The sequence below is a fragment of the Staurois parvus genome, unplaced genomic scaffold (genome assembly GCF_062004578.1).
Source record: "Staurois parvus isolate SC_StPar_1 unplaced genomic scaffold, SC_StPar_1.0 ptg000066l, whole genome shotgun sequence".
In the NCBI taxonomy this organism is placed as follows: Eukaryota; Metazoa; Chordata; class Amphibia; order Anura; family Ranidae; genus Staurois; species Staurois parvus.
In genome coordinates this window covers 10,871,935-10,894,110 of record NW_028317862.1, presented here as the reverse complement: position 1 = coordinate 10,894,110, position 22,176 = coordinate 10,871,935, and the positions used below count along the sequence as shown (strand labels likewise).

The following is a 22,176-nucleotide window of genomic DNA, read 5'->3' as shown; positions in this document are numbered from 1 at the left end:
TAAAATGCCAACATAACCCCCCCACCCCTGAACCCTTTTCAGAAAGTAGACACCCCAAACTATTTGCTGAAAGGCATGTTGAGTCAATAGAAGAAATTCTTTTTTACCATGTTTTTGGAAAATTACAAAAAAAAAAAGACATTTTTTTTTTACAGAGTTGTCACTTAAATGAATATAGCTCACACGTGCCATGGGTATATGCGGAATTACTCCCCAAAATACCTTCGGCTTCTTCTCTTGAGTATGTAGATACCACAGACTTTTTGATAGTCTAGCCACGTACAGGACCCCAAAATCCATAAAGCACCTTCAGGCTTTTAAAGGGATTTATTTCCTCATTACACTTTCTGACTATCTATTACAGTTTCGGAGGCCTTGAGATGCTAGAATTGTACAAACCCCTCCCCAAACGACCCCTTTTTGGAAAGTAGACACCCCAAAGAATTTGATAAGAGACAAAAATTTATTTTTTCTTTTCTTTTTTCAATCTTCAAAATCTTCTGAGAAAAAAATTAGATCTGCAAAATACTTACCGTATTTTTCGCCGTATAAGACACACTTTTTCTTCCCCAAAACTGGGGGGGAAAAGTTGGTGCGTCTTATACGACGAATAGAGAGAGAATCCGTGAGGCGCGGCCACGGCCGTAGGAAAGGCCGCGGCTTTGGTTTATCTCTGGAGCGGTCGGCCATCTTAGTACACCCGGCGGTGCGCGCTGACGTCATCACCCCCTCTGCTCGTGGATCCTACCATAGCGCGGATCTACATCAACAGGTGAGGAGCGGGGCAATGCAATGTTACTGGCTATTATTACTATGTTGGGGGCAATGTTACTGGCTATTATTACTAATGTAGGGGCAATGTTACTGGCTATTATTACTATGTTGGGGGCAATGTTACTGGCTATTATTACTAATGTGGGGGCAATGTTACTGGCTATTATTACTAATGTGGGGGCAATGTTACTGGCTATTATTACTAATGTGGGGGCAATGTTGCACTGGAACAGTGATGGTGATGACGAGTGGGGGGCAATGGTGGACTTTACAGTGATGAGTGGGGGCAATGGTGGACATTACGTGATGAGTGGGGGCAATGGTGGACATTACGTGATGAGTGGGGGCAATGGTGGACATTACGTGATTAGTGGGGGCAATGGTGGATGATGTATTAAACAAAAAGACAAAACGTACCGGTATGTTTGTCTTGTTGTTTTTTTTACTGATCCGAAAAAGATCCGATCCGTGACTCCTGATCCGTGAAACGATCCGAACCGTGAGTTCTTTCATTTCTGGATTTGTTACATGGTTGGCATAAAATTGTTCTTAAACTGCTGTTAACTTTATACAGTTGATATAAAATATTTTACTACAGTATTGGGTTCAGAATCTTTTTTTTCTAGATTTTCCTCCTTTAAAATTGGGTGCGTCTTATATTCCGGAGCGTCTTATATGGCGAAAAATACGGTACCAAGCCTTTTATTAAATTCCTTATGGTGTCTACTTTCCAAAAGGGGTCATCTGGTCATTTGGCGGGGGGGGGGGGGGGGCTATCCTAGCATTTCAGGGCATCCAAAACTGTGATAGGTAATGAGGAAGTGAAATGTAGAAATTATACACCTTCAGGTTTTCAAAGGAGTCATTGGATTTCAGGCTCCTGTATGCGGCTAGGCTCCCAAAAAGTCTTGCACATGTGGTATTCCCATACTCTAATTCCACATATTGCCATGGCATGTGTGAGCAATATATCATTTAAAATTTTTTTTGTCAATTTCCACAAACCTGTGGTAAAAATTAAGTATTCCATTGACTCAACATGCCTCTCAGCAAATAGCCTGGAGTGTTAACTTTCCAAAAAGGGGTAATTTTGTCATTTTGGAGAAGGGGGTGTGGGGGGGGGGTTGTGCTATCCTGGGATTTTAGAGCCTCTGAAACTGTGATAGATAGTGAGGAAGTGATATGGGGAATTTACGCAACTATGTGTAACAAAAAAAAAATTTTTTTTTGTCATTTTCCAAAAATGTGTGGAAAAAATAAATCTTCCATGTACTCAACATGCCATTCAGTAAATAGCCTGGGGTGTAGGCTTTCCAAAAAGGGGTCATTTTGGGGAAGGGGTGGGGGGGGGTTGTGCTATTCTGGGATTTTAGAGCCTCTGAAACTGTGATAGATAGTGAGGAAGTGAAATGGAGAATTTACGCAACTATGTGTAACATTTTCCAAAAATGTGTGAAAAAAAATAAATCTTCCATGTACTCAAAATGACATTCAGCAAAAAGCTTTGGGTGCCTACTTTTCGAAAAGGGGTAATTTGGGGGTGTTTGTACTGCCCTGGCATTTTAATACTTCAAGAAATGTGATAGGCAGTCATAAAACTGTGTAAATGCCAGTATTTAAATCCTAGTTTGTATACGCTACAACTTTCACATAAACCAGTTATTATACATTTATTGGGATTTTTTTTAACAAAGACATGTAGCAAAATACAGTACATTTTGGCCTAAATTTATGACAAAATTTTAGTTTATTGAACATTTTTTATAACAGAAATTTGAAAATATAGTTTTTATCAAACTGTTCTATATTTTTTTTGTTTATAGCGCAAAAAATAAAAAAACTCAGAGGTGATAAAATACCACCAAAAGAAAGATTTATTTTTGTGAATAAAAGAACGTTTGGGTTCAGTGTTGCATGACCGCACAATTACTAGTTGATATAGCGCAGTGCCGAGTAGCAAAAAATGGCCTATCTGGAAGGGGGGTAAATCTTCCAGACTGCAAGTAGTTAAAAAAAAACCTTTCCATGTCAACTCCCCAGCACCCCTGAAATACTTACCTGAGCCTCTTCTCGATCCAGTGCTGTGCACATCTACAGCAGTGCTGCTCTTCTGCCCCCTCTCTCACAGGTGGCTCAGCATTAGCTCCTGTCAATCAAACCCTGTGAGGAGGGAGTGGGGGTGAGGCTAAGTCACACTGTGTGTTTCAATTGATGCACCTGGCGCAGCTCAGGATCATACCCGCACAAATGCCCCCCTAGCAAGTGGCTTGCTATGGGGGCACTCAGAAGGCAGGAAGAGCCAGGAGAGCTGGCGGGGGACCCCAGAAGAGGAGGATTGTGGCTGATCTGTGTAAAACCATTGCACAGAGCAGGTAAGTATAGCATGTTTGTTATTTTAGAAAAAACTTTAGAATCACTTTAACACTGACAGGATGGTTAACATGTTCGGCTTTTATTTATTTATATAAAGCCTGTGGGGACAATTCACAAAGCGGTATCTTTCCACAGCTAAGTATGCTGTAAGATACCGCATGGCATTTTTTTAAAAAAACATTTTGGCATTCACTAAAAAAACTACTAAAATACCACCTCACTTGGAATTTTAGTAGTGTTTTTAGTGAATGCCAAAATTTTTGAGGTATTTTAGTAGTGAAAACATGGAAATGTAACGAGTCATCAGCTGTCAACGGGTGCCATTATCCTTCAATGGCACCCCAAACGCAATGTGAATCCACCGCAACTAAATCACTTCAGGATCTCGCAGCAATCATGGCAAACCACATCTTTTTAAATCGTGTGAGGCTTGTTGCACAAAAAGGAGCAGGAGCCTCATTTCGGGTGACAAAGTGCATAGTGCAGCCCACTCCAGGAAATGGGCTGCACTATGCGACACGCAGAATTGTGTAAAAAGCCAGATGTCAAAATCACAAAGGAGCTACACGATTATGTGAATGGGGCCTAACGCCAACACTGACCTCGATCAAACTTTGATCTAGATTTTTTATCTTTACTTTTTTCACACACTTTTGTTTGTCTACATTTTTCTTCTCTGGCAAGGAAAGTTACAATGTATTTTTCTTTCCATTCAGAGGAGAAAGTACAAACAGGGTCGGGCTTTACAATGACTGATTACTGTGATAGTCACTTAGAGAATATCACAGCAATCAGGTGATCGGGAACCCAGGGCTCTCAGTGAAAGCCTGGTCACTGTGCTGAGAATGCGCTATGCAGGCATAAAGAAATGTTTGTATATATGCGGCCTCACAGAAGAAGACCCACTTTATTTTATTTATTTCAGGTACTTATATAGCGCTGTCAATTTACACAGTGCTTTAAATATATATTGTACAGTCACATCAGTCCCTAACCCTCAAGGGTGTGCAATCTAAGGTCCCTAACTTACATTCATACATACACATACTGGGGCCAATTTAGACAGGAGCTGTCACGTACCTGATTGGAGACTGAAATGACGAGGTCGGCCTCACTTGTGTCACTATCCCTGACCCTACTGGAAGTGGAACAGAGGGTGTCTAGGGACCAGGGGGACAAGAGCGCCAGCAAATGTTGTTTGCAGCTCTTGCAGTTGGAGACTTTGGAAGACTGATGAACCTCCGATTTAGGATCAGTAGAAATATGCAGAGCTGGTATGGTAGATCACCAGGTGTGCACCAGAGCAAGGCAGGAAGCAGGGATGGGAGACAGGAGCAGTGTCAAAGGAATAGCCCGGGTCATCAACGGGCGGACAGTGAGGTACCAAATCATAAGCAAGCCAAAGTCAGGAGCAGAGCTGAAGTCAGGAACCAGTATCAAGCAGGGGAGTAATCAGAGTCAAGTCAGCAACAAGGAAATCACACGAGCAGGAAACAGGGAACAGCTGAAGACCAGTCAGCACCCAGCACAGGCAAAGGCACCTTTTAAATAGTCTGTCCGGCGCCAATCTTCACTGTGCGTGATCGTGCATTTCTGTGCATATGCGCACGTCTATTCACCAGCCGTCTCATGGGAATTCCCTTACAAGAGCCAATTAACCTACCATCATGTCTTTGGAGTGTGGGAGGAAACTGGAGTACATGGAGGAAACCCATGCAGCCACAGGGAGAACATGCAAACTCCAGGCAGGTGGTGCCGTGGTTGGGGTTCGAACCAATGACCCTAGTGCTGCCAGGCGGAAGTGCTAACCATTTAGCCACTGTGCTGCCCATGGGACCTCATATGTGAGACATCAGTGAGACCTCATACAGTATATGTGTACACGTAGTGGCAAGGGGTTAAAGTACTGTAATTTTTTGTGCGAAGGGAAGGGTCCATTCCCCCATGTCTTATACAGGAACAGGAAGTGAGGTATAATCTCCCCAATTGGGTCACAGACAAAATGAAAAGCCTGGGAGAAATGTAATTCTTACATTCTCTACCTAAAAGTAAAACAAATGGCTGAAGTTAGACTTGTGACACTAAATGATATCATTATTCTCCAAAAATAATCCATTCACATCCACTACTTAATTGCCCTATTATGTATTTTTCATGAAATATTTTCTTTCTGTGTTTTTCTGCCTCCTTGTAATGTTCTCTGTGAACTCCAGAACTGCTCCTTTTTTCCCCCTCACTTTCGGTTGTGTGGAGCAAGCAGCACACGCTGGTTGCGACTATGAACACTACTCTGGGAACAATATAAATCCAATAGTCCATAGTCTTCAGTCCAACTCAGGAGAGAGCATGAGAGGGTGGCTACATACAGTGGGACCATGGAGATAGAATATAGCCACCCTCTAAGAGGAAGTTGCACGAAAGCAGCAAAAAAAGATTTGGAGAAAGCTAAGAACAACAGAAGGATCGTTTATGAGTTAAAGAGGAGCTCCACCCAAAAGGGGAAATTCCACTTTAAGTTACATAGTTACATAGTTAGTCTGGCTGAAAAAAGACAAAAGTCCATCCAGTTCAACCATTAAAAAAAAAGTTATAATCCTACACCAACAGATGATCCAGAGGACGGCAAGAAACCCAGCAAAGCATGATCCAATTTGCTCCCTGGATCAACTTTACCTATTAATGTTAGTAACCAGTTATATTCTGTGTATCCAACAAAGAATCCAGGCCTTTTTTAAAGCAATCCACTGAGCTGGCCAGAACCAACTCTTGAGGAAGTCTATTCCACATTTTCACAGCTCTTACTGTGAAGAAACCTTTCCATATTTGCAGATTAAATTTCTTTTCCTCGAGACGTAAAGAGTGGCTCCTTGTTCTCTGTGAATGGTGAAGGGTGAATAACTACACTGAGTCCACTATATGGACCACTGATGCATTTATACATGTTGATCATATCCCCCCTAAGCTCCTCTTCTTGAGAAATAATACATTCAGTTCCTCTAATCTTTCCTCATAGATGAGCTCCTCCATGGCTCTTATCATGTAAAATAAGATATGCAGCGCTATTAAAGTTAGTAAGAACAGGCGGAAAATCAGAACATGAATGGCATAATAACTTATATGAAAAAACTCAGTCCATATTGCATGGTGAGATAAAGTGATAGGTGCAATTGTCCCAATAATCCATGTTCAAAGATATTCGTGACTCTTGTGATCTCGTGATTGTACAAATAATGCACTAACCAGATAGCACAAAAGATGCGCATGGAGCAATTAAGACCCGCTCCTGGTGCTCTGGACTTGTGATATTAGGAGGATGTCATCTGCAGGTTGGCCACCAGATGTCATCAATCCAGGTATAATGGTAAGTCATCCACCAGAAAGATCATCAGCGGGGGAGGGGGTGATCACACATCATTCCCAAATAAACGTAACCTTCAAAAGCGGGCTCCCATGCAATAGATGAGACCCAGAGAAGCCTCTGATAGTGTAATATGTTTTTAATAAGCAAAACTTGCGGCACGTACAATAAGAGGATAAACTTACATCCAAAACAGAGTCTGGCCACCAGGGTATCAGTCAGGATAGCCTTGTGGTATGGATACACAGGTCAGGGGCACCTCCCTAACGCGTTTCGTGTGAATAACACTTCCTCAGAGGGAGTGTGCCCATGGTAAATGATTGTGCTTATATAGAGAGGTAATTGGCGCGCATTTGTGCAATCCCGCGTCGCCGATTCCGGTTCGCGCATGCGCACTAGTGACTTAGCGGCCATTTTCCCAGTGATTTGAGTACATAGACGGAAATCGGACTTTCGCGCATGCGCAGTGAGCGCTCGCGGCCATTTTCCAAGAGTTCATAAATAGGGAGGGCATTCGCGCATGCTCAGTGAGCGTTCGCGGATGCCATTTTGTTGGTGCCACAGTGTATACATACCAGAAAACCTCCTTAGCAGACGCCCAGCATCAGGAGCATCGAGGATTCTCTTTACTTACTTTACAATCAGCTCACAATGCATTTTATTAAGGGTGAGCTTAGGACATAAGAGACATCAAATATAGAAATAAAAGTGTATATATAAAAAACTATAAACATAGTCTCATGGAGATATTATGGATAGTGACATCTTGTGGATGGTTAGGGTAATTCCTCCAGCATGCCCCGGGTAATTCCTCCAACATGCCCCGGGTCGCCCGATAGTAAGTGAAATAGGTTCACTCTGTTCCCGTGTTGGTGAATATCTAGATTTTTTTCTACAACCTTTAGCTTGGAAAACACCATCCTTCCTTAAAGATTCAAAACAGGTACTGATGGATATAAAAGACATCCACATAAGCAGTCACACTCTACTAGTCACAGCGGATGTGTCAGCATTGTATAGTAACATAAAGCAAGAGGATGGTTTAATTGCTGCAGAGTTTTATCTTAATGAAGCTACTGAGATCTCACATCCTCAAAAGAGTTACTTGCTAGAACTATTGGAATTTGCAATGCAACACAATTACTTCTGGTTTAATGCCAAATATTACCTACAGCGGACAGGAGTTGCCATGGGCGCGAAGTTTGCGCCGAGTCTGGCAAACCTCTTTATGTCAAGATGGGAAGAGGACATAATATATTCTAGAGACTGGCCGCATTTAATTTTCTATCGAAGGTTTATTGATGACATCCTACTTCTCTGGGAGGGTGACATTTTTACGTTGAACAACTTTTTTACCACCCTCAACCACAATAATAATAATATTAAACTCACTTTCCAGTATAGCAACAGTGAGATTAATTTTTTGGACTTAACTTTATGCAAGAATGGTGAATACATTTCCACCAAGACCTTCTTCAAAGCAACAGATAGGAATAGTTACATTCCTAAAGATAGTTGCCACCTCCCCAGATGGCTAGACAATATACCGAGGGGCCAATTTCTCCGTGTCCGGAGGAATTGTACGGAAATAGATGACTATAGAACACAGGCTAACATACTCAAAGGGAGATTCATTGAGAAAGGCTATGACGAGAATATCTTAGAAAGGGAAATTACTGAAGTGGCTGATATTGACAGAACGAATCTCCTGACGTCCAGAAGTAAAGTTCAAACAGAGAGGAAATGTCCCTTTATCACCAACTTCTCAACACAACATAAGGAAGTGGCCAATATTATTAGAAAAAATTGGAACATTTTAAAAAATGACCCGGTTTTGGGGGAAACCCTTCCTGATCGACCAGAAATTACTTACCGGAGAGCCCCAACATTAAGAAACATGCTAGCTCCTAATATTGTCAACCCCCCTAAGCCTCTTACATTTGGTTTCCTCAACACCAAGGGATTTTTTCCCTGCAATAAATGCATGTTATGCACCTTTAACGGCATTCATAAAAGATCTGTGAAAACTTTTAGTTCAAACATAACTGGCCAATCCTATGACATACAATCAACTATTACTTGCTACAGTTCCCATGTAGTATATCTCCTGAGTTGTACCTGTGGTAAGCAATATGTAGGACGAACGACAAGGAGATTGAGAGACAGGTTACGTGAGCACCTATCTAACATCAAAAAAGGTTTTAAGGATCACTCACTGTCCATGCACTTTCGTCAACATCACAACAGGAACCCACACGCACTTAAATTCATAGGTATTGACATGGTTAATAAGAATTGGAGAGGCACACATAAGAGAAGAGCCGTTTCAATGCTAGAAACGAAGTGGATTTTTTTGTTACACACCCAAGCACCACAAGGGCTAAACGTAGAGCTAGATGTAAACTGCTTCATCGATACCAGCTAATTTATTATTATCAAGGCGTTCTTTATGGGTGGTTTTATTCATTTGATCACTATACCAGTCGATAGTTCATACGCGAACTATCGTAGTAGGGGACAGGCTTTTTGGATTGCTACCAGTCATTGATACATTATTTCTTTCATGATTTTTATGTTCATTTTCATATGGACCTTTACTTTTATTTATTCGAATTTTAATGAGGTTATTTTTTCCTACCTTTTTAGCTTTATATAAGGTTGTTTTATCATATGAATATATTTATATAAGGTTGTTTTATCATATGAATATATTCAACTATCTGCACCCATTCGTTTGGGGAGATGTGAAACGTTAATCTCATATGGTTCATAGTACTGACCAGTATTAACCTATTTATCTGCTATGGATTGTTCTGATTAGATATCAAATCCAATTTTAGATTTCATTCTGGCAATGTTGTGTAGACCATTTCATTACATGTATATCACACATTAATGCCAGCGGATTATTACTCCTATTTACCATGGAGTGATATTGGTTGAGTGGCATGTTGGAGGAATTACCCTAACCATCCACAAGATGTCACTATCCATAAAATCTCCATGAGACTATGTTTATAGTTTTTTATATATACACTTTTATTTCTATATTTGATGTCTCTTATGTCCTAAGCTCACCCTTAATAAAATGCATTGTGAGCTGATTGTAAAGTAAGTAAAGAGAATCCTCGATGCTCCTGATGCTGGGCGTCTGCTAAGGAGGTTTTCTGGTATGTATACACTGTGGCACCAACAAAATGGCATCCGCTAACGCTCACTGCGCATGCGCGAATGCCCTCCCTATTTATGAACTCTTGGAAAATGGCCGCGAGCGCTCACTGCGCATGCGCGAAAGTCCGATTTCCGTCTATGTACTCAAATCACTGGGAAAATGGCCGCTAAGTCACTAGTGCGCATGCGCGAACCGGAATCGGCGACGCGGGATTGCACAAATGCACGCCAATTACCTCTCTATATAAGCACAATCATTTACCATGGGCACACTCCCTCTGAGGAAGTGTTATTCACACGAAACGCGTTAGGGAGGTGCCCCTGACCTGTGTATCCATACCACAAGGCTATCCTGACTGACACCCTGGTGGCCAGACTCTGTTTTGGATGTAAGTTTATCCTCTTATTGTACGTGCCGCAAGTTTTGCCTATTAAAAACATATTACACTATCAGAGGCTTCTCTGGGTCTCATCTATTGCATGGGAGCCCGCTTTTGAAGGTTACGTTTATTTGGGAATGATGTGTGATCACCCCCTCCCCCGCTGATGATCTTTCTGGTGGATGACTTACCATTATACCTGGATTGATGACATCTGGTGGCCAACCTGCAGATGACATCCTCCTAATATCACAAGTCCAGAGCACCAGGAGCGGGTCTTAATTGCTCCATGCGCATCTTTTGCGCTATCTGGTTAGTGCATTATTTGTACAATCACGAGATCACAAGAGTCACGAATATCTTTGAACATGGATTATTGGGACAATTGCACCTATCACTTTATCTCACCATGCAATATGGACTGAGTTTTTTCATATAAGTTATTATGCCATTCATGTTCTGATTTTCCGCCTGTTCTTACTAACTTTAATAGCGCTGTATATCTTATTTTACATGTTCTCATCTGGGTCCCAAGGTTACCTTTTATGCTAGCTGCTTTACTTCCACGTTCCCAGCGCTCTATTATCTACTTATACATGGCTCTTATCAGTTTGGTTGCCCTTCTCTGTACTTTCTCCAATTCCCCAATCTTCTTTTTGTGAACTGGTGCCCATAATTGAACTGCATATTCCAGATGAGGTCTTACTAATGATTTGTCCAGGGGTAACATTATATCTCTCTCTGTGGAGTCTATACCTCTTTTAATACAAGAGAGGATTTTGCTCAAACAAGAAACCGCAGCTTGGCATTGCATGCCATTATTAAGCTTGTGATCTACCAGAACTCCCAGATCCTTCTCCACCATTGATTCCCCCAGTTGTATCCTCCCTAGTATGTATGATGCATGCATATTCTTAGCCCCCAAGTTTATTGACATTTAACCTCATTTGCCACATAGTTGCCCAATTAAACAGTGCACTGAGGTCGGCTTGTAAATTGAAGACATCCTGTAAGGACGTTATTCCACGGCACAACTTGGTGTAATCTGCAAAGACTGAAATGGGATTTTTAATCCCAGACCCTATATTGTTTATAAATATATTAAAAAGTAAGGGTCCCCACACTGAACCTTGGGGTACACCACTGACAACCCCAGACCATTCAGAGTATGAATCATTAACCACTACTCTCTGAATATGATCTTTTAGCCAGTTCTCTATCCATTTACCTACAGATTTTTCTAAGCCTGTAGACTTTACCTTACACATTAGCCATGTGTGGGGAACTGTGTCAAACGTGTTTGCAAAATCCAAGTATACCACGTCCACCGCCACCCCTCTGTCCAAGTGTACCACGTCCACCGCCACCCCTCTGTCCAAGTATACCACGTCCACAGCCACCCCTCTGTCCAAGGTTTTGCTCACCCCCTCATAAAAAGAAATCAGATTTGTTTGACACCTTCTGTCTTTCATGAATCTATGCTGTCTGTTGCTTAAAATATTTTTTTCCAGCAAGAACTCATCTATGTGGTCTTTTATTAAACTCTCCAGTATCTTACCAACTATAGAAGTTAAACTAACAGGTCTATAATTATAATTTGACCACTTTTTAAATATAGGCATCACTTTGGCCTTACGCCAATTCAGTAGTACTATGCCAGTCATTAAAGAGTTACTAAAAAAATACTCCTCCCCTGCCACATTTGGTATGCAATTTTTTTTTGGGGGTGTGGGGAGTGGGTACCTAGTTTTGCCTAGATGATCGGAGCAGAAGTCCTCCTCTCCCCCTCTCTCTCTGCAGTCTTCTGGGACATGTCACAAGTCACAGAAGACTGCTGGAACATTCAAGAGTCGCAGCGAGACTAGTGCATGCACAGTGGGCACCTGGCTGTAAAGCCACAAGCTGTCACAGCCGGGTGCCCACTGTTGAGATGCTGGCACCAGGACATGAAGAGGGAGAGAAGGGATGGCTTGGGTGAGCATGTCGCTGGATCCTGAGACAGGTGAGTGTGTATATTAAAAATCAACAGCTACAGTTTTTGTAGCTGCTGACTTTTATTAAACACGAAAACGACTGGAGCTCCTCTTCAAGTGCCACTTAAACTCTTTGACCTGAGCAGAGGTACAGTTATAAGCTAAAATCTAGGCAGATATAAAAATACCAATGAATGTGCATGTATTATTAAAAAAATAAAGTTATAAATAAAACTAGTGTAAAATACCTAAATGTGACTTTATTTCAGGCTTTTCCTCCAGTACAGCAGCACTTACAATGAGAGAAGTAAGGGCAAAATCAATACTAATTAGAAACATGCTGACGAGGAGAGAGAGATGACCTCAAGGGTCAATTTATGCTTTTTTATAGTACAGCCATAGGCAGGGAAGTGACCAGCTGTGTTGACAGCAAAGGTCAGCCTAGCTGAACTGTCCAGCAGGGCTGTGTAAATCTCAGGAATGGGTGGACAGAAAAACAAATCCCTTGCAGGTATAAAAGTTCTGATATATCTTTTTCAACCATGCATTAGGCTCTTTGCCTGGAGTTCAGTTGAAAGTTGAAAGTATTCTCAGTATACGAAAGAAAAATTATGTTCATACTCCCAAATGTTAAAGAGCATTTGGAATAACAATCAGCTACCAAATAACAAATGCAAAGTCTGTCTAAAATATATACACAGCCCTATTCATTTTACTTTAAAAAGATGGATTGTTTAGAAGTTCAGGGGAAAAAAAACCAAAGTAAATGTCAACATTTATAGAGATTCAATTATTTTTTATTACAAGATTAATGATCAGGTTAGAAATACAACATACCAACAGTCCCAAGGGACACAGTGCAGAGAAGAAGTCAGTACATCTGATTGTATCTTTACTGGGGTCATTGACAAAGTCGTGCACAGTTCACAGACACACCAACGTTAACAAGGATGCCAGCTGTGTGCGCATGAACTAATTTAAGCTCAGTACTGTTTTTTTACCTGTACCAGATTCCAGGAGGTTGATCTTTTGGTTTTATTTTATTGGGAGAGTAGCAGGATTTACTTTGCCGACAAGGTCATGGGCTACATTAATTAAGATCCCTGAATGTGCAGCTTGAGCATTACTGAGAGTAAAGCAATTCCCTGCTTCAGTAAACCCCACCGTGTTCTGTAGCATCTTGCTGTGTAATGAGTCTCAGTTAAACTGTGAATAAGCTGACCGTGACTTTGCTTGAATGCATAAAATTACCAAAAATGCATACGCCAGCTCAGAAGAACACCAATTTTATATGCATTTTTCATTCAAACACTGGGGTGTAAGTTAGACTGTTAGGGGTCACTGTTTTGTCTTGTAACCCAATTGTGAAGACACTATGAGGAGAGTTGAAACTTTTGTTTAGCTTACAATTAAAATCCTTTTCTTTGAATTCACTGGTGGACAAGACTCTACTTCAGATCATTACCAACTGGGTATACTGTCCCCTGGGGGTGGCAAGGCAGTGGGGGTGTCCTCAGAACACTACCTACCATATCTTTGGCCAAAACCAGGAACCTCAGCCATCTGCCATGGTGACTGCAGACTACCACCTGAAGAGATTCTGGCCTGTAAGGGGACACTGTGACCCACCAATCATTTGGCCAATCAAATGCGCCCCACTAGGGACCATATATTTGGCCAAAACCAGGAGCCTCAGCCATCTGCCAAGGTGACTGCAGACTACCACCTGAAGAGATGCTGGCCTGTAAGGGGACACTGTGACCCACCATTCATTTGGCCCATCAAATGCGCCCCACTAGGGACCATATATTTGGCCAAAACCAGGAGCCTCAGCCATCTGCCAAGGTGACTGCAGACTACCACCTGAAGAGATGCTGGCCTGTAAGGGGACACTGTGACCCACCATTCATTTGGCCCATCAAATGCGCCCCACTAGGGACCATATCTTTGACCAAAACCAGGAACCACAGCCATCTGCCATGGTGACTGTAGACCACCACCTGAGGAGCTGCTGGCCTGTAAGAAGACACTCTGACCCACCATTCCTTTGGCCTGTCAAATGTGCCCCACTAGGGACAAAGACCCCTGTGGCTGGCCATAAGGAAACTCAGCAATCACAGCTGAACCTGCACATAGCAAGAACTGCATGCACTCAGTGGTTTTATCTGGGGTGACTATCAGGGTCTATATTGTCCAGACTGTCATCCAGCCAGTGAATTTCTTAAGAGAAAACCACAGGAATTTAGCACTTCCAGGAGGATATCTACGCTCTTAGATGCTAGGAGGAGGGGAAATTGGCCACCAACAGTTTTTCCTGCTGGTGGCCAAATGATCTACTTATGGACACTTTACCATGTTGATGATGGTCTAGTTCAGAACAGTGTCCTCCAATGAATCAAAGACAAAGCATGGTCTCTTTCCATTAACAAATGCCCACTTTAGCTAACTTTTGACTATTTTGAACAGCCGACTGCTAAAGATATTTGATCTGTGTTTGGATTACATATTTGAATAACAGTTGTAGGCCGTAGCTGCGAGGAAGAACTCTTCTTAAAAAAATTAGGCTACTGTACTAGATAAAATGCAGTAGCAACATCATATAGATAGAGTTTCTAATATGGTTGAACTAGCTTTTACATTTATTTTAGCCTGATGGATAAAATAAGATTGACATGAACATTTTCTGGCACACATTATTCATATATGCCAGAAAAAATTTAAAGCAGTATTGAAATGTAATATTTACAGCTTACCAATCATTACATGTTGTGGCTGCATTCGTTTTCTATTTTAGTTTTTTTTTCCCTTCTGCTCTCATTTGATGATCTGGCCAGTAACACACCTTCTGTGTTAGAGTGCCCCCACTGGGGATGAAGGAGCACAAGGGGCACCTTTGGACAACAGTATTGTTAGTCTGGGGGGAGAGGAGTTTTGGCTATACTGGCAGATTTACATATACAAGCAAATTAAACCACACTCCAGCTCACACTTCATAAGCAGTCACGTCAACAGTTTTTCTTTTTGGGGTAAAGGTTTTACATGAATAAATAAAAGCTGATCATTGAGAGCACCCTGGCAGTGGTAAGTGTTTTGTTTCAACACTCTCACTGCTAACTTTGCAGGAGAGCTTGTTCTGCTGAAAAACAACAGACTTACTGGCCAGATCACCAGGTGAAAATAAAGGAAAGAAAGCCTAAAAAGAAAACTATATATCTAAGAATTGGTAAGCTGCAATATAATAAATGTTTGCTTTAGAGTTTAATACCACTTTAAGTAACTTTGACAAGGTCTTGCTAAAAGTGTGATCAATCAATTGTAATTAATTTGCTAAGTGGAGGTAACCTTTAAGGAACAGTGATCTCTAAATCAATGCCTCAAGTGAGTGTACCCTTCAAGGATCAGTCCATTGAAAAGCTGATATTTCACTACGAAGGGATTCTAGAAAACTGAATCTGCAATGGGACTTCAGTAGAAAAAAATCTGTACCAAGTTTCTGGCTCTGCTTTATTAGAGGGCTGCAATAGGAGGAGTCTGTGTTGCTTAAAGTAACTGCAAAATCCATAGGAAAGAAGAAACACCCTTGCAATAACCACAGCAAGCATGTGGACCTAAGAAATCAGATGCAGATATCTAACTGCCGGAGTCTTTGGTGCAGATCAGATTGACATATCCTGTTCACATTTACATGAAACTGAAATTACATTTTTGGGAAATTTAATCCTTTAACATCCGTCAATGGAATATATATAAATAGTGATAGCATAATAATGAGCATGTAAAAACTGGATAAGTCAGTTGTGGCATGTATGAAAGGAAGTGCCTAAGAGTATCTATATTTGAAGGTAAGTGAATGCTTATCTATTTGCAAAAAAAAGAGGGGCAAATTTCAATACTAGAATGAGTGGGTGTCAGAATGACAGTAACCTGTCATAGTGCCAAATCAGTGAATATTCATATTTTTCCAAATGATAATTTTAAATTCCACCTCCACTTAAAATAAATATTGTGGTTTTGTGTTATTGCTGCTAAGCTGAGTCACATATCTTGGCTTCCTATGTCTTTTGGGGTCTTTAGTGGCAAGATCTCCAGCCCAGAATGCACATTTTCATACAGCTGCTGCAGTTACTATTAAAGCTGTACTTCAAGCCGTTTTATCTTGCAACAAAATTGTATCTAATGTTTAATGAGCCCTGGAAGACAGCACAGACAGGTTGGTGACCCGACATTTCTCTAATGCAGTTAAGCAATACATCTAGACCACTTCCTTGCCTCCAGCTTGGGCTTAGACAATGAAGGAACAGCAGAAGACTGATTAGCTCTTCTTTATTCTCTCACTTTCTCTCAGCATTGTACCTGTCAGTGAACTTGCATGCAGCACACCTAACTGGACACCTAGTGCTGCCCTTCCCTCTCCCACACTCAGTTCTAATGTACAAATACAAAGGAATGACTGTCTGCACTATGAAGAAAATGCAGGCACTGGTAAATTTACTTATTCAAGAAACATTAACAGAGAATCCCAGCCTGAGACCTTCTCCCCTGACATGTTTCATCCACAAGTCTGGGCTTATTTGTAGATCAGATGAATAAAACTCCAGTGTTTGAATTTTATTTCATATTGCAGCCTGTCTTTTCTTTTGGATTTATACAGTGTATGGAGCATAGGACCAGCCCTTTGTGGGTGGTGCTCAGCCCCTCGTGGGTGGTGCTCAGCACTAGGGATCAGGTTGAGACTGGATTTTGCGGGTTTTCCCACTACTATATATGACAGCTTCTTTCTTACACTGTCAATGTTTATTAAGGAATTTCCAGGTGCCAGCATCATGCATTTGCTGGCTGAGAATCCCTGGATTTTAAGGGGGAAGGGGGGCCCTTGCAGAAATCAAGAAGAAAACAGAGGGTCCCCCACATATCAATACCAGACTCTTATTCCAAGCATGCAACCTAGAAGACCAGGAAAGATGGGGAAGAGCATGTGCCCCTCCCCTTCCTGAATCATACCAGGCTAGTTGTTCTCAACATGGAGGGTTACCTCGGCAAAGCACCTTGCCCCCATGTTGATGAGGACAAGGGCCTCCTCCCCACATCCCTTGTCTGGTGGTTGTGGGGGTCCGTGGGGGCTTATTAGAATCCTGGAGCCACCTTAACAAGACGGGGGCCCTCAGATGCTCCCCGCCCATGTGAATAAGTAAAGCCGGCCATGCATGGTTCAGTCTATTTTGTTCAGCCGGGGGGCTGAACTAAAAAACGGAACTGATTCCCCCATCCACACATTCGAGGTGGACAGAGGAATCTTCCTCGCATCGCTATTGTATTCTGACAGGGGGGGGCGTCTCCAGCCATTGACTGCAGCTGCTGATTGAGTGGCTTTCATCCGACAGAGTGGTTGACCAGAAGTCAATCGATAGATTGACTTCTGTTCAACTGCAGTGGTCACACATGGATTGAAATTCAGCCAGTCCCTGCTGAACCAGCCAAGTTTCGGTCCAGCAATGGCTTCCTTAAGGTGTTCGTAATACCACTAATTATTCACAAGAAATTGTAAATAAACACAAACACTTTTGGCAAGTCCTTTATTCAAAAATAAAAAAACCCAAAAAGTGTCCCACAATGTACTTCCATCATCAATCACCTCGTCCAATGATGCAAATCAGGCAATCACATTTGCCACCCTGCCAGAAAAAAAATCCTTTCAATTGCCAACATGATCCTCTCCTGGTCAGACAACTCCATGCCTGCAAATGAAGTGGAATCTTCTGAGTGATGTCATTGAGCAAATATGGACATTACTATATTTGATCGACAATGTCACAGGGATTCATCTAGGGTCAGAGCACCCTCCAAGCATGTTAAAGCATTTTTAATGATGCTTTCTAAGAATGTTGCCTTTTAGGCATTACTAAAATCACTGCTCCCCATCAAACATAATTATAAAGAATTGTTTTTGCTTTGGTACATGCTCCCCTGGTCATTGTCTGGCCCCTTTTGTTGTTTGTTTTACAGTCCCTTCCCTATCCCTATTTGGAACAAATGTAAGTTTGATGTGCCATACCTGGTCAAACCCTGTGGAATATTGAAATCACTGGAGTGGGCATCACTGCTACAACTAATGTCCACGTCCTGTGCCAAATGACTGCCTTACTGCAGAGTGAACACAGGAAGTCGCTTGCTCAGCCCAGGGCCATTCAGTGAACACTCAAAGAATGCAAAGAGTTTTCTTATTGGATGCAGTGGACAGCGGGGCAGTGATGTCACAGAGGACAGCAGTATAAATCTAACTTTTTTTTTACAGGTACTGTACATTTTACATCTACTTACAATAGGAGTTTTATAAAGGAAAAAGAGTCCAGGCAATTTGAGCAGATCTTGCATTTTACTGCCTCTTCCTTAATGTCCATCTAAATATTCTGGAAGGGAGTAAATGCACAAACTACTGTAGGGAAATCTTGCCACTTTAAAAGAGATAATAAACTGACTGGTGATTAAGCTCACTGGTGTCAACCCAAAGCCAAGTAAACAATTTTGGGTTGTGTTGCACTTTAAATAATAAGTGCACTTTTAAACAAAGTGCACTGATTCTTTCTTTTTGCCCTTGTGCCCTGACCTAAATCGCTCACCCTCCCTCCCCTCCACTGAACCACATTGCCAAGATCTGTTGCCCGCGGCCTTTGCAAACAATCTCTGAAGACCGGGTGTGATGGATCCTGGTAAGTAGGGATGTATGGGAGGAGAGTGTGTGATAGTTTCCCATATGGAAGGAAAATATATTTAAAATATATTTTAAAAATATTCTTCCCAAATATATTGCCATATATTTGAAATATTAAAATTTTGGCCATATTCAGTATATATATATATATATATATATATATATATATATATATATACTGCATGTTGAAATGCATTTTTATTACAAGTTATATGAAAAATATTTTTGAAAATACATTTCAAATATACTGTATGTCTTAAAAAATACAAATCTACATTTTTGGAATGCATTTACAGATATATGTTAAAATATATGTTAAAATGTCTTTTTTTATATGTCAAAAAAAATCTGAAGAATATATACTTTTTAAAAATATATTCTTCAGATTTTTTTAACATATAAAAAACTAATTTTAACATATATTTTTACATATATTTGTTATGGCATTCCAAAAATGTAGATTTGTATTTTTAAAGACATACAATATATTTGAAATGTATTTTTAAAAATATTCTTCATATATTTTGTAATAAAAACGCATTTCAACATGCAGTATATATGTATGTGTGTATATATATTTATATATTGAAATATATTTTGAAATATATTGAATATGACCAAAATTGTAGTATTTCAAATATATGGCAATATATTTGGGAAGAATATGTTTAAAAATATATTTCAAATATATTTTCTTCCATGTGGGTCAGAGCAGAAGGACCAAAAAATGATTGCGCGCTTTCAGTGAAAATGCCCATATTCTTTAAGGTGTGTCTTTGAAAAGTTAAAAGAAGCGATTTGTAAATTTGAATGCTGTCATTTTACATGATTAAGAATTTAATGTCATTAGTTCTCATATAAAATAATTTTATTTCATTAAATTGATTTGCCGGTAAACGATTTTCTTATTTATATAGAAGAGCCTCTTTCAAGTAACTGATCCAAAACTCGCAAGGATTGTGTTATAGTTTACATTGTGCTAGCTATTAGGATGAAATAAAAACATTTTGACTTTCACATCCTCCTATTGAACAAGGACAAAGCAGGAACACGAACAGTACCACCATCACTAAATCCAGTACAAAGACTCAGCATCAAAACAAGTCATTTTATCTAGTGACAACACTTCAGTGATGTTACAAAACGCAGTAAAAAAATAAAAATAAAATTATATCCATATGACCAGCTGGCCAATGGCACCCCTGTATTGTCATTTTAAAAAGTTCTACAAGGCACCACACAACAATTTTAAAGAACACGACATATCATAGACTTCCATGACTTTTTGTTTGTTGTACAGTGTAAACTTAGAGATGTTAAGGCATGTGCATGTGCAAAATATAACACTACAATTCAGACTGGCATTAACAATTGACACAGCTTACGGGACAATCCGCTCTTGTTTATAATACACAGTGACATTATAAGAGACACAGTATATTTACCATGTTCACTGAGACAAGCTAAATATGGCCCTTTGTTTGATAATTGCTGTTTTTCTTATTGTTAACCAGCTTCCTGTTAGATGGATTTTATAATATCAGGAAAGAGGTTAAAAAGCAAAATTAGACCTTTATTTTCTATCCTTATACAAATAACAGTGCCTGAAATCAGTCCTTTGTTCGAAACCTCTCCTCCTCTAGAAAGGTCCATATTAAGTTGTTGACCAGTTCTGGCTGATCTTGCTGAAGCCAATGGCTGGCCTGTGACAGCACTGATAACTGGAAATAATTCTTCACGTAGATTCTGGTCAGTTCGGCCATCTCCACTTCAACAAATGCATCGTTTTCACCCCACAGCAGGAGAGTTGGCATGGTCACCTGGTGGTGTTTCAAAGGGAGGCAGCTTTATTGAGAAAAAGAGAAATAGGTGGGATTGTGATTTTCTTTCCAAATACAGATCCTCATAAAGCTTTCCTAATTTTCATTCTGTTACATACAAAGTTTGATTCTTTAAAAGCACACAAAGCTATATATTCTGTTATATTATGTAATATGTCAATGTAATACAATCAAATCCTTAGATTAACCACTTCATGTCCGGACATTTTCACCCCCTTCCTGTCCAGACCCATTTTCAGCTTTCAGAGCTATCACACTTTGAATGACAATTGCGCGGTCATGCAACACTGTACCCATATGAATTTTTTAGCATTTTATGAGACAGATAAAGCTTTATTTTTGTGGTATTTATTCACCACTGGGATTTAAATTTTTTTGCTATATAAATTAAAAAGTCCAAACATTTTGAAAAAAAAGTGTTTTTCTTATAAAATTTTGCAAATAAATAATCTTTCTTCATAAATCTTGGTCAAAATGTATTCAGCTATCGTTTTAGTAAAAAAAAAAAAGCCCTGAATTAGTTTATAACCAAAAATTATAATTTTTCAAAACATTTTTTGACATTTTTTTTTAATATTATTATTTATGGGGTTTTTTTCTAACATACTGTCACCCTAGCAGTACAGTGTCACCATAGTGACACTGTACTACTTGTGGGAGGGTGATGATTTATTTTTTTTTTTTTACACTGATTGCTTTTACACCCATAAAGGCTGTAAAGCAATCATTTCTCCTTCTCTTTGGCTGCATTCTTCTGTGAGAGCTGTGATTGGTACAAGGCTGTTGTGAATAGCCTGGTACCATGTGACCTCTGTGGTCATTCACAGATTTCACACATAGTAAGCAATGATGTCAGGAAGTGACATCTTGTTTACTACTGTTCATGAGATCACTGATTGGCCAATCAGTGATCACTTGATCGGGATCTCACACAGAGGTCCCGTACAGCGATCGGTGTTCTGCTGTGTTTGGAGGACACAGCGGGCACCAGATCGCGGTGCCTCGCGCTCCCAGGGAGCACGCACAGGCGGGGACCAGAGAAGACGTTTATAAACAGCCATCCACTCCTGCAATGTTCCCATTTGGCCATTTATATACATGGGCCAGACTGGAAGTGGTTAACCATGCTTACATTGTACAAAAGATTCAAGATCTTGGGGGAGATATATCAAAAAAGGTGCAAAACATTCACTCCCTCAATCAGCATGAACTATTTTTAATCCTTATGTTGCTAACATTAGTAAACAGATAGAAAAATATATCATATTTACTTGTGTTAAACAGTTTTTTTTACATTTCTTCAGTTACTTCCTGGTTTTCAGGCCGAGGCAAATGATGTCATATGTCCCAGGAGTTTTCAGGAGGGGGAGGGGTTTTCTCAGCTAAGCACACCTCCCTGCTTGCATGCCTGAGCTAAGGGCAGACAGATTTCAGGGAGCAAATGCTATAAGAATCATCTGCCCTTACTCAAGATGGACACAGCCAAAAATGCTATAGGGTGTTTTTCAAAGTGATTTCTCAACAAAATGAAGCAAGGAGACAGGAATGGATGGGCAAATTTGCTATGAATATTAAAAATTAATTAAAGCGATTCTAA

General features: G+C 40.4%; 1 protein-coding gene across 1 annotated transcript in view; it reads right to left on the bottom strand.

Annotated features, from left to right (window-relative positions):
* Nucleotides 1–19,588: 19,588 nt before the first annotated feature.
* The window catches only part of EPHX4 (epoxide hydrolase 4), a 118,070-nt gene continuing 115,482 nt past the window's right edge, over nucleotides 19,589–22,176 (bottom strand). The window contains exon 7 of the mRNA XM_089668934.1: nucleotides 19,589–20,583. Within this exon, the coding sequence (XP_089525060.1) occupies nucleotides 20,349–20,583 (235 nt within the window). The 3' untranslated portion in view covers nucleotides 19,589–20,348. The remainder of the gene's footprint in view (nucleotides 20,584–22,176) is intronic.